At 37.9% G+C, this 14,137-nt stretch overlaps 1 protein-coding gene across 4 annotated transcripts in view; it reads right to left on the bottom strand.

Annotated features, from left to right (window-relative positions):
• LOC134666949 (LIM domain only protein 7) overlaps positions 1 to 14,137 on the bottom strand; it is a 207,024-nt gene that overhangs the window by 16,648 nt on the left and 176,239 nt on the right. For 3 of the 4 annotated variants that reach the window (XM_063524261.1, XM_063524272.1, XM_063524265.1), the window contains 2 exons: positions 3,115 to 3,244; positions 1,020 to 2,672 (listed from right to left, as the gene is read on the bottom strand). In XM_063524261.1, the coding sequence (XP_063380331.1) occupies positions 1,020 to 2,672; positions 3,115 to 3,244 (1,783 nt within the window). The remainder of the gene's footprint in view (positions 1 to 1,019; positions 2,673 to 3,114; positions 3,245 to 14,137) is intronic. The other variant, XM_063524278.1, reaches the window with a different exon arrangement.

The raw sequence follows: 14,137 nt of genomic DNA, 5'->3' as shown, positions 1-14,137 counted from the left end.
TCATTAATGATAATGCTCTAGTGCCTTGTCCTGATTTTCTTTCTAATAAATCTGAATTTTCCATTAATGAGGATAGAATACAAATAAAACCCATACATAACAGTGTAACATATATTTTTGATAATGAATTTACAAATATCACGTTTAAGAATAAATAAACTAAATTGAAACTAATGGGTCTACGCTAAAATGGTGTATTTGTATGTAAATAGGAATATATTATACATGATGATAAAATGGGTACTATAAAATATAACCCTGTATGCAGAGTAAGTCTAATCTACATTTCATTAATATGAAGTGGTCTGCTGATGCTGGTAGAAATTAATGAGATTTGAATTAAGACATGAAATGGTTATTACTTATTAGGTTACGTTACGGTGTTTTTGGACACTTTTACTTAATGGTGATAATTACGGTTCTATAGTTAAATTTGTGAAGTGGTAGCAATATATTATGATTACAACATTAATTACTGTTAATAGAATGTGGATATTTAGGTTGTGTGCGAGATCAAGAGATCATTTTGACTCAAAATTAGTCCATTTCGTAGGTCTCTCATCTGTCTTGCGTCAACAGCAATTTATGAGAAAATGAATGGACTACCATAACCTAGGCCTCGTTTAGGCGTTGTTTTTGGCACTACAATCGCATGAATTTAGTACAGTTTTCGTAACTACTTTATTATTAATGAACAAAATAGTTTTTCGTCTGTTGGGTTCGATGTTGCGTTTAGTCCGTTTCTGCCAGAAAGGGTTAAAATCTTGCGAACTACTTACCGTGGCGTCTATGTTAGCTGTAACATCACGAGTGGTTTTCATGTTATTATCATTAAATGTTTGACTACGTGAGTTATTACATGGATCATGATTGACAGAGTCTTTAACTGAGCATTCGGATGTACACGTTACATCGGTGAAATTGTTAGTAAGCGTATGATTATCAGTTAATGTTTTTAGCGTTTTAATGGAATTCTTTGGTGAAATGTTAGTAGTAGTAGTGATATTAGAGACAGTTACCATTGGCATGCTCTTGCGGTTAGTAGGTTCATTAGTAGTGCTAGTTTCCTTAAGGTTAGTATTGTATCCAACACCAGTGTTTTTGTTGTTACATAATTCGTTTAAGTTGAGGTGAATAGTCATCTTGCCCTCGAACACCACCGTATCACCCTCCGAGCCCGTGGAGGCCGGCTCATTCAAACTTACACTAGTATCCTGATTATCCAAACTCTTAAGCGTATCTTCATCTTCCTTATCCATCTGAATTTCCGTCACTTCTTCAGTAACGCTAAGTTCCTCTGGTTGTGATACCGCTTGAAGATAGTTACTTGCGCTATCAGAATCCGCTTTGCTGATATCCTGAGCTTCCTCTTGTGCAATTTCTTCAATAACAATGTCTTCTGGTATCGATTGTATGGGTGGAGACACTATTTCCATAGGTTCTTCAATTTTGATTGGCTCCAATGCTATCGCGCCATCTTCATTAGAGGACTCATATTCGGATATTTCAACCATCGGCTCTCCTATTGGAGAAGCTACTTGTGTTAAGTCTGCGATATCATCTGCCGGAGCAGAGTCTCGTGCGGTGTGAATTCCACTATCTTCAGTTTCAATATCACTCTGGGCAGTGTTGTTCTGCATGTCAGCGCAATCAAAATCTTCGAAACTTTGAACTCTTTCAAAAGAGCTGGGTGATGTTTGACCATTAATGTCTAAACTGTCAAGAGAACGACAGAAACTCTGCATTTGATTTTCTATTCCTGTCAAACTGGCTTTTAATGAGTTCTCCATGAGATTATCGTTAAAATCCTCTTCTTTGGCTACTGGTTTTTCCGTAACCATCATCTGTTCTTCTACCAATATCTTAGGTATTTCCTTGTTTTTCGCTGCATCTAAACATGAAAGGCGCTCTTTAAGACTCATAGAGACTTCTTTTACCTCAGTTTTGTTAATCTTTTCCTCTTCTGATGTTTGTGATTTGAAACTTGAGAGACGCTCTTTCAAAGACTTTGCATTACCGAGGTCTCCATTTGAAAGTCTTTTAGCCTTATCAGGTTCTGTAGATGCAGACTTGACCTTTTCGAGGTTAAAAAGCCTCTCTTTTAGTGGTTTCACTTCTGTAGGTAACTTGTTCAGGTCGCTCGTAGATTTTTGAATATGTGTTTCTTCCGTGAACCTCTCTAAACTGGAAAGTCTTTCCTTAATTGACTTTTTATTTGCAATATCAGGTAATTTTGGTTTATTTTGTGACTCTTGTGAATTTTCTCTTTCGAACTGTTCTCTTCGTTTGTGTATATCTACCTTAGGTAGGTCTTTCTTCTGGTTATTATTTCGTTCGTCAGCTCTGTCCCTTTGGAACGCGGAAACTTTTTCCTCTATTTTGTTACTGACTGACGTTCTGATTCTGTTTAGGTCACCGTTGATTTTATCTGGGGACTTTTCTTTGGAATTATTAACGACAGTTTTGACAATAGTGCTGTTGGTTTGGGAGATTATTCGTGACTTGTAGCCCTCGATAGCTCCTTCATAAGTGTACTCCTCAGGTTCAGGGGAGCTGATAGTCAAGGTCGTGCAGGTGTCGTATTCGTTGGCGCTGGAGCCCAGCTTGCGGTTATCGCAGTTCGACAAGTTGTCGACGTCTGAATGGTTCTTGTCTAAGTCCATTCCATCGCTCTGGAATTCATAAAAGATTAAATTACTTTTTATATTCTTAGAAACGATGGTTACAAAAATATGATTACTAGTGGCAATAAACTAGTATAATGGGATTTTCAAATAGAGTCTTGTCTAGACCGGGAAATTAGCACCAGTCGTAAAATTTTCGGTAAAGATGAAGATGTTACCTATTGAAGGCCGCATGTCGTACTTACGGCTAAGCTGTTGTGTCGCTGAGTTCGTGCCCGTCAGCTCCCGCGTATTGCGAGAGGGTTAACTTTGTAGTCTGTTTCTGGTTGGCTGTGTGTACAGCCAAGATGCGTGTGTCGCAGTCTTCGCTGAGGCTGCTCTTGGTGCTCGAGGTGCCGATGCCAAGGTTGATGAGATCGTGCCCATCGTACTCCGCATAGATGCAAGAGGGTCCATCGTCTGTCCGCTGTGTTTACCGTACTGTACTTACAGCTAAGCTGTGTGTGTCGCAGTCTTCGCTGAGGCTGCTCTTGGTGCTTGAGGTGCCGATGCCGAGGTCGCTGAGATCGTGCCCATCGTCCTCTGCGTACAGCGGGAGGGGCACCCGTCGTCTCCCCGCTCTGGTGACAACGAGAAACTACTATTAGCTACGCATGTTTTTTTTATTTGATGTCGTTAAAGCAACTTTTGTTAAGATGACAGTTTTCTAAGATAAATTGTACGTAAATGAACCAGTCATTCGCATTCGTTCGGTGTAAGTAGCTTAAAGATGATAAAAACTAGTACCTACCCTAATAGCTAGTTTTTGACCACGACGAAAAAATGGGTACTTTAATTTTTATTAGGATAATATTGTGACGTAATGTAACGTAAAGCACGTGTATAGCGAACTGTCACTTTTTCTGCTTAGCAATATGTCACAAAAAACTGAATGACTCGTTCTAGTGTCTAAGAAGTCAAGTTTAAATAAATATTAAAAGGTCATTTTTAATAATAGACTAGTCACGTCTGTTTGCTGTTAGTCAGCCGGAACAGGGGATACCAAGACGTTGCGTCAATTTGTACAAATAGACGAACCCAAGATTTGCGTTAATGTCATATTAAACATAATCTCATATAATTACAAACCTTATTTTGCTTAAAACTACACACGAAATTTATTAACATTTTGTCAAAGACATAAATGTGGACTAGAGTTATGTTAAATCGATATGAATGCTTATATGTAGTTCTAGTAATTTTTTGTACAAATAACAGCAAGACATGTCCTATGTTGTGTGGTACCATTGGCCACACTGTTAATTGTACATCGGTGGATCTTATGCCTTTTGTAATAAGACGTACCGATGTAGGTACAGTTAGGAGTGTTGCTGGTTGTACTGCAGAAAAGCTAAACCCACCCACCCACCTGGAGCAGGGTTTATTAAACCCTACTAATTGAGGTAAATCAAACATAACAGACATCGACATTGACTGTCAACCTTTCAAGGTGAATGTCAAATTAGAATATAACACCTGCCAGATAAACCGGCGGATCACGAAAGTGAAAACTTGACACGTCGTGCTCACTTTCGCTGTCACACTTTTGGAAATTTGCATAGAAACTGAGGAGTTTTTAACACGAGATGCCATGGGCGTAATTGAATTATGTAATGGTATGTAATGGTAAATAAACAGATAGATAGTATGTTAGCACTTGCTGATTTAATTATTATTAAATAATCGGTAAAAATGGGTGGAATGATGGTCGCTTCGTGCATTAATTATATTCGTCATTCATTTAAGATTCTTTAAATATAGAATGTACCAGGTACCGTAAAACGGGGTGAATAGGTTTCGCGGGGAGAGTTGGGTTATGAATGGGGAGAGAAGGTTTGAGAGGGGGGTGAGAAGGGATTTTAAAACTACTGCTACAAAAATTATGTATTCCAATTTAAAATGGGGCTATAGTAATACTTATAATAAAAAAAATAGATCCAACAATCTTCCAAAATCACCTTTGTATGAAATACCCTCTCACCCCAAATACGAGGCACTAAGGGGTGAGGTGGGTTTTCCTCTTTATCGTCAAAGTTATGAAATGGAACTACCCAAAATAAAATACAATCTAAAATACAAACGTCCGAACCACTTATTATATACACCATTCAGTTTTCACATGTAAAAATAAAATTTTATCGAGGTTTGAAAGTCAAATTTCACCCAACTCACCCCATTTTACGGTAGCTATTTATGAGACCAATATTTGTTATTCAACATTGCGATCATCAAGAAAGTCTTGAAGGACTAATAACAACTAGACCAAAATTAAATATTGGTGTCTGCTCAAGTATATCAATAGCATTCGTTCGTTCCCAAATCGAAATCAACCGCAAGTCGTTCGCTAACACAAAGACCAATTCCGTCATATTTGAAAGTCACGGGTTGATTGGTTTGCGTATAGGCCTCCCAAACGTTACTTTTACGGCAGGTATTCAATTTAGCTACGCCTAGTGTCAAGACGTCATAGGTCAGTCTATTACCCGACCTCTGACGCGTGCGTACCACGACAAGCGACATGCGATTTCTTTTTTGAGTTATTTGCATTGTAGGAACTTCTAATAATCTATTTTATCGTAGACATATTTTTATAAGGCGCGTATTTTTTACATGTTCAGACTCAGACAAGAGCGTCAGTTGGTGACGCTCTTACCTGCACCGCGATACAACCGGCTGATGATTTCTTTTATTTTAAATAGTATCTATGTAAACTATCATTTGATCTGCTCTGAGGTGATGACTGAAAAAAAAAATTTTTTTTACATGTTCACGTCATCAACTGACGATCATTCCACGGCGATATAACCGGCTGACTATATTTTTAATTCATGATAACACCTAAACTATCATCCAACAAAGTATCAGCCGGGAGGCGATGACTGACGATATATGCTGGCCCGCGGTCTATTCTGTTTACTGTTGCAGAAAATGTCAATATGCGTGTAAATGGAATATTACCGCAAAATGCGATTTTATAACGAGTTGTCCTAAAGAAATTCTTTCACGAAGGTTATTGTACCTTCGTGTATTGAACATCGTGTATGAAGAACATAATACTCTCGCTTAAAAACTTTAATAAATTAATACACGCAAGAAATCAGAAAGTAACTGGCTAGTTTTTAGGGTTCCGTACCCAAAGGGTAAAACGGGACCCTATTACTAAGACTTCGCTGTCCGTCCGTCCGTCCGTCCGTCCATCCGTCCGTCCGTCCGTCCGTCCGTCCGTCCGTCCGTCTGTCACCAGGCTGTATCTCACGAACCGTGATAGCTAGACAGTTGAAATTTTCACAGATGATGTATTTCTGTTGCCGCTATAACAACAAATACTAAAAACAAAATAAAATAAAGATTTAAATGGGGCTCCCATACAACAAACGTGATTTTTGACCAAAGTTAAGCAACGTCGGGAGTGGTCAGTACTTGGATGGGTGACCGTTTTTTTTTTTGCTTTTTTTTTGTTTTTTTTTTCATTATGGTACGGAACCCTTCGTGCGCGAGTCCGACTCGCACTTGCCCGGTTTTTTACCCAACTGACAAATAGGCGCGGCCAATATCGTTCATAAGTATAGCTTAAACAACTTGAGTACCTCTACCATCAGTTGGCAGAGTATTTTTCACTTACTTTCAGTGAATAAACGTGCCGTATGTCACGTTTTACGTTTCTTTTTTTTTTTTTTATAAATATTGGGGACATCTTACACAGATCAACCTAGCCCCAAACTAAGCAAAGCTTGTACTATGGGTGCTAGGCGACGATATATATACTTATATAGATAAATACATACTTATATACATAGAAAACACCCATGACTCAGGAACAAATATTAGTGTTCATCACACAAATAAATGCCCTTACTGGGATTCGAACCCAGGACCATCGGCTTAGCAGGCAGGGTCACTACCTACTAGGCCAGACCGGTCGTCAAAACGTCTTTACGGTCTTATGTGCCTGACTTCACTTCACTCCAAACGATACTGTCCCTTTCTAACTACTTATACTAAAAAAAAGAGCAAGAATTATTATTTAATTAGTACGAGTAAACGGTAAATTAAATTACCTATCCAGATTCATCTTACAGTTAATATGCCCAGTGAATATTATGAAATTTAGTTTTTACTTTACTTATTTACCCGAATGTATCTCTACTGCTACCTAAGTATCACGATTCACGAAGATCCACTTAGGCCAGCTCGTGCGCACACGCATCCGTTGCCTCGCCGGAGTAATAGTCCAATTTCTACCGGATCCTGGCGCTTATTCTGTAAGCGAGATTGTGAATGCGGTGCTCCTTGACAGCTCGAAATATTGTTATCACGCTATACTACGTGAACCCTCGTTTCATCCTATTTAGATGTCACAAGATTATAGATATACATAGGTTTTTGTAACTTATATCAATGGTTGACTGATCAAGTAGAGTGAAAACCTGAGTTGTCTTTGCTTGCTGATCATTCGCAGATAGTCAGCTTACCTTAGGGAAGGGAGTATGTATCAGATTATTTTGTTGCGCTCCGACGTTTTAGTTTATCATAATCCTTGAGAGCAATGTCAACGATGTTAATATCACCTTATTAGTTGAAGATAAACTTTCTTGTTATACACGGTGTAACATGAGAAAACCGAATAATCTTAACCACGCATTTCTGAGGTCAAAAGAAGGAAAAAGTTTAATATGAGATTAGGTCAATTGGTAATCTGATGAGTAGGTACGCCTAGTATTTTATAAAAATAAATAATAATAATGAACATATTTCACCATGTTAAATGGACGATAATAGTTCGTATTCACAAGATAAACGATAGCAAAACCGATGGAGTTAGGTCATATAGCCAACTCGCATTGAACTTCGTGCGTTCGACATCACCAATAATTTCCTTTTCATTTAATTCGGAATTGCATAAATCGCTCTCGGGTAGCTGGAAGCTGCTCTCTCGGAATTGCATGAAAGCGAAAACTATTTAATAAAGCCCAACAACCAATGTCAAAATTTAGTGTTTGATAAGAATTAACGACATAGACCGCGTATAAAAATCTAAAAAAATCACTGCAAGTTACAAAGCTATTAGGCAAAGAAACAAGTTCCTAGAAAAGAACTACTGGGAAAAGAAAATTTTTACACGTTGTTGTAACCGCAGTGCAAGCACGAATGTAATAGTAACATCGAAAAAACGTACGTGGCCGGGCAAGCACGAGCCGAAGGTAAATCGTGGATTTTTGCACGAATGCCCAATCGTGCGCATTCTTTACGTTTATTACATGGTAGTGTGAGTTACAAGCTAGAGCGAAAGACAACACAGAGGTCACTATTGTAACATGACCTACTGTGGTTGTCATAAAAGATAAGAAGACAGGTAGATAGACAGAACAGACAGAAATTGGTTATGCAGGCTTTTCTAGCTTCAATCTCAAAAGCGAACCCATCGCACTTTTTCTATTTCTTACCAAGGTAAGGTCTTGTTGTGCCAAGAAACATAAAGCTGTGGGCCTATTTTACTTGTCTCGGTGACAAGTGTACTTACTTGTGATACTGTACATAGATTGACACTAAAGCAAGCCATGTGAATGTAACACTAACATCTGACACGGACTGGCTGAATAGGCTTCCTGAAATCGGATCGTTTGACGATGGTGAGAGTGTGCCCATTTACCCTAAGCATGAAATCGCTACCGCTAATGAATTAATAGTTCCTAAACTAGTGGGAAACATGGATCGTATTGTCTCTAGCCACACCACAGTCACATAATGTCGTGATTATGTCGCAATTTGTACCACGTGGGAACGAAATGTATGAAACGTATGCAGGTAATGCTTAGGCGCAATTAGGTAGGGCAGGTAATGGACTCATAAAAGATAATATCATTTGATGTTACGTTTCCCTGGCTAAATATATTCGCAGTGTTGTTTGTTATATATAGTGAACTATGCAACACAGACATAACATTGATGCCTATAAAGCAATGATCTAACATCTAGCTGGTTAGAATCATAAGAAAACAATCCAGTAATACAATGCAAACAATCAACTAGAAATGTTCGCAAAACGAACAATTGACATACCTAACTAGCATTGATTGCTCCAAAGTCAAAGCTGCGTAGCCACTTTTTGCCACCAACAGTCTGTCAAGCGCATTCCAACTTGACAATTTATGGTGTTGATTTCTATAAAAGATAACTATTAACTATGAATCTCATTTACGACCACCTAATCAAGCAAGCAATAGGGGTTATTTTAGTATGTGCTGTTGGACAATGGTTAGGTAAAAAGTGATTGCTTTCGTGCTGCGATGATACAATGAAGAACAAAACACGGAGTATGTAATGATATCGAGATTGACTGATAAGCTAGAAACCCTAGTAATAGTTAATGCTAGTATCATCATACCTCTATCTATTTATGTGCAAATATTTAACATAACACTCTTTATAAAAATCATTATTATTGTAGGTTCCTCCAATATTATTTCTTGTGTTTTGCATTAGTTGCCCTTCAGTCGGATTACTGTGGTCTTAAATTCCCAGTGGCAGCCATTAGAGTGCCATTATTCATTTGATTGTAGAGTATTTGAGTCCGTAAACATTTTAATCAGGCCCATAAAAGAGAGATGGGCGCAGCAGCTGGCGCAGGACAATAACCTGCGCAAGCGCCGATCTGCCCTATCTAGGTATATTTGTTCACATTTCAACAAAATGATCTAGCATATGCTAGATCATATTGTTTGTAATAGTTACACATCGGTAACTCGTGGCATTTAGGTAGCAATTAAAAGATTTATTCTTAACTATTATTTGGGTTACTTAGTTAATAATATTAAACTAAGTTAAAAATTAATAAACAGCACTAATTCCTATACGAGTCGAGAAAAAGAAACCACTAAAAGAAGGAATTAATTAAACTAATCTTTTAAGTGCTACCTAAATGCCACGAGTTACCGATGTGTAGTAATAGTACAAACAATATAATTGACACATACATTCAGTTTAACCAATTTGTGAAATAAGAACTTTTTGTAAAAGTTATTTTGTTTAACACGCAAAAACAAAAATATAAAGTAAATAAATAGGTAAGAAGAACATAGTCTAAATGGGAGTAAGTACATAAAATACCAAATTTTCTTATTTTAATTTTATTATGAAACATAGTTTTATTATGATTTCCAAAACTCTTGAATATTTTAAGTAACCTAATCTAGGTAGTTTTTGAATTTATAATACTTAAGTCATTCCTGCACAAATATTAACCATATTTTCATAAAAAATCTGACTCTAGAAAACTCGTTGAACCCACTCTTCAGTCTCAATATTTTCGTACCGGTCAGCATTCACGCTTAGCGAACTCTACGAGACTGTCGTCGTTTAAAATCGTATAGTTCTTGAATGTAGGCACACAGCAACGTAGGTACGAAAAAACCCTTTAAACATGAAAGTACTGTTTGCATAGAAATGCTCCAGAAAAACTCATTGAACCCACTCGTCAGTCCTAAGATGCAACCAGTCAGCCGAGTCGGCTTTCTCGCTACCTCTAATTGGCGATGGCGAGGGACCGGCCAGGCAGGAAGCGCTGGGAAGACACCCGGGTTTTTTGCTACGCATATGAAGAGCCGAGGACAGGCGACGTGCAGCTATACGTCGTTTAATACAAATGATTTAGATTAGATTGGGTTGACCCTTGTTTGCACATGAATTGTGCCGTCCGTGCATGAGAAGTCCAGAAGAAATACGAAGACAGTCCATTTCCATCTATTGACTTTCTGGATTCAAAGGGCGTATGTACCTACTTACATTAACTTTTAATTGTTTTGAGAAACGAGTAAACGAGTGTTTACGACACACAGCTCACAGGAGAGAAGAAAGAATGACCAGTGAAAATCCTGATGGTATTAAAAATAATCCTTTTCCCCATAAAATCATGATTTAAAAAATCTGTATGCTCAGTATTACTATATTAATCTATTATCTAAATAAGTATATTCTCTTGTGTCGGTTTCATAACGAATTAGTTTTTCCGTGGTTGGTTAAAAGAGAAGATGGCAGTTGGACGATCCGAAAGAATGCCGAGATAGAACATCTGATAGCCGAGCCGAACATAATAGGTGAGACCAAAGCGCATCGTCTCCGCTGGCTTGGCCATCTCGAAAGGATGGGTGAAGATCGGGCAGCCAAAAAGGCCTACTTGGGTCGACCAAATGGACGCCGTCCTGTTGGTCGTCCTAAATACCGTTGGGCAGATAGAGTGGAGGCAGATCTCCGTGAGCTCGGAGTCGGCGAAAGCTGGCGGGATACCGCTCCTGACCGATCAAAGTGGCGTGCTCTTGTGTTGGAGGCCAAGACTCATTTTGGGTCATCGCGCCAACCAAGTAAGTAAGTAGTAAGTAAGTATCTAAATAAGTAAAAGAAGGTTATATTAAAAATACTTGCTTTCTTTCTAGATATACTTACCTATCTCATTCGAATATAATCTGAATACACCTACTTATACAAGTGTATAACGGTAAAGCTAACTACAGGTGGAAATAATTATGCCTATATTCTCTATGAATATATCCAGAGCGCATATTTATGTCTGTAAGCGTGAAATTCTTTTTATGCACGTTACTTCACCGTAATTATTACTTCATCCAGATAAGGAATACACTACGTATGGGTAAATTAGGAATATGGTATGGTCGTAAGTGATTAGTAATTAAATTAAAAACAAAACTGAAATAGGAAGTAGTAGATCATGAATCTAAATATGGATGGAACTATCTTGGCTAGTTATAATAAGTTCTCTATCAAGAATTAAGTATCTTTCGGTTATTAGTAAGTACAGTGCTCTGAAACTTTTTGGTTGTTACCATGCAATCTTCCTCAATATCTATCCCCTTTTCTAGTCTAGTTTCCTACAAGGGAATACCCATCAGTATTTTTAACCATATCTAGGAAATTTGATAACCTCAAAAGTAGCTACTGTCATTGTTATGCGAATTTTAAAATATGACAGCATACTAGCGAACCTGTCGAGAAACTTCCTCGTTCGAACTGAGGTTTACAGCTTTTATCTCTAAAACTAGTCAAAGACTTAGTCTGGCGAATGTTGTCTGATAAAAATGTAAAACGAGGTAATAGAAAGTAGAAATCTTAATTAACTTGCAGATAGTTGTATCGCAAATGTCCACAACGGACTTATCAACGATGGCGACAGGACGAAATGGCGTCTTACTTAGTCGGGGTTCTAACCCACCATCCACCTTGTTTTGTTGCCATTAAATGACTGAATTATTATAAAGATTAAATGAAATTAGAACAAAAATAATGCGTAAATTTTAAGTATTAATTCATCATTTTCGATTCGAAGATATTAATGACCCCATCGACCTTAATCATAAATGGCTATTGTGTTATGATCTGGTAACCCTGAGATATCGAAATAATGAATATGGAATTCGACGCAGCGAGTGCAGTCTTAAAGCTAAAACAGATGGTTTCGCTCTAATACGTTGTTTAGAACTGACATATGCTGTATATGTTACTAGGGCTGCGCAACATAAGAATTAAGCATTCATATTATGGTCAGAAATGTAGTGAAACCAATTATTGCCTTAAATTATAGTAATAAGAACTTATCTTACACCTAACTTTACTTGGCACCGTTCTGTGCAGCAAGAATTGGGTGTTTTGGGAATGGGGTGCCCAAACTGCCCAAAACCGGATTCAGTGGATGTCTATGATTCAAGTCCGACACAACAATAGAGGGTGGAGAGGAAAAGACGAAGAAGCAAACCTATTTTATTGCAATAACTGCGTCCATTCATGAAAAGAAAAAATACCCCTATTATATTAAGTATCAGTGATTTGATCTCTCGCTGTAGCTGCGGAAATGTGATACATCAATCAATACGGCTGCTATCTAATCTCAATACACTTAACTTTAATGTATTTAATGAATTGAATCGGCAGCCCTACCAATTAGTCTCAAGCAAGACAGGTTGTAACGCGACACTGCGCATACGGCTCCCGTTTCTGCGCAGGAGCTTGACAGCCTTTTACCTAAGACTGGAGGCGTATTTTGATTGTAATAACAGGTTATGAATTTGATCTGTATCTATATATGTTATAGATATGATTTGTCAGTATTAAGAGTGACATTTCTTCAACCACTAACGTCACTTGAAGTACTCAAAAAGGTAGAGCAACATTATGGTATGATTTGTAATAAATATTTACTCTTGATTTTCACATGCATGCCTAGTCGCTTTATTATAATATAATAACTAGAGGTAGGATTGGCGTGACTAATAACTAATAACCCATCTTAGCTTTGATCAAATTAGGTCATTTCCTAATTTCACCAATTAGGAACACAAATTGTACCATCCGGCCTATTGAATATTGACTGCTTGCGTTTATAGAGACTAAACAGTATTAAACTGAAATAAATGTCATATACTAAGAAAAAATGACCAAGGCCTCCAGTGCTCCAGGCTGGAATCGAACCAGCGTCCTCTGCTATCGCGGCAGGTGCCTGAACCACTCGGCCACCGGGCCACAGAGACATTAGTCAAATTTTCCAAGTATATGCTCTTTTTACTGAAGGCTTGTGGCGCCCCCTAGCCATCTCTAAGGTAGAACAGTATGGTTCGAACCTTTCTAGCTGGATCATTCCCATGATGATACCGAGCTAGCGAGAGAGATGGAATCTAAACAGTATTTATGTAAAAACTGACAAAACTGTTTAATCTTTCCAACATTACACCATCGGCGTAAAAGTTAAAAGTATCCCAAAGAGTTTAATGGCAAGATAAAATTTACAACCCACACGGTCATGTAAAGGCAAACAAATAAACCTAATAAGTACACTCGAAGACATAAAAACGTGACATCAATTGCCCAATAACAAGTCGTGATTTTTCATAAAACAAAAGTCAAGCGTGAGCCGTTCTTATGAAAGAGCACCCACACAGTACATGTTCACGTTAAGGTACATACAAAGAAGATCATTCGTCAGAGCCCACGCGATGAGCATATAGGATGAAAAGCTATCTTTTTTATTGAGCGGGCGATAAGAATTGTCATTAACCGGGTAAATGCCGGCTGCACCTCTGTCAAAGCAGAAAGTATAAGATGCCACGAAGTTCCTTCCTTAGTAACAAACTTTTATTTTAAAAGATAATCACTTTTGATGACATAACTCCTGCTAGACTGCTAGATTACTTCTACAGTTGGACTATTTATTTCCGGTGTTTAGCTTATCATAACACTGAAATTATATTCATTGCGTTCAATTTATTATAACACCTAAATTTAGATGTAGGTACAGAGAGCTATAAAAGTGCATACCTACTTTATGAATGGATTTCATTTATAAAGTGGGTGGGTTGGGGCACTTTTGCTTACCTCGCTATGCCGTGCGGTCGGTGTGAACTCGAATGCTCGTTTATACAAACGGTACGTTTTATGGGATTCACAACAAAATTACCTATGTGGTGAGTGGG

Source organism: Cydia fagiglandana, chromosome 1 (assembly GCF_963556715.1).
Source record: "Cydia fagiglandana chromosome 1, ilCydFagi1.1, whole genome shotgun sequence".
In the NCBI taxonomy this organism is placed as follows: Eukaryota; Metazoa; Arthropoda; class Insecta; order Lepidoptera; family Tortricidae; genus Cydia; species Cydia fagiglandana.
The sequence above is the reverse complement of the archived record's forward strand: the minus strand, read 5'-3'. Positions and strand labels throughout refer to the sequence as shown.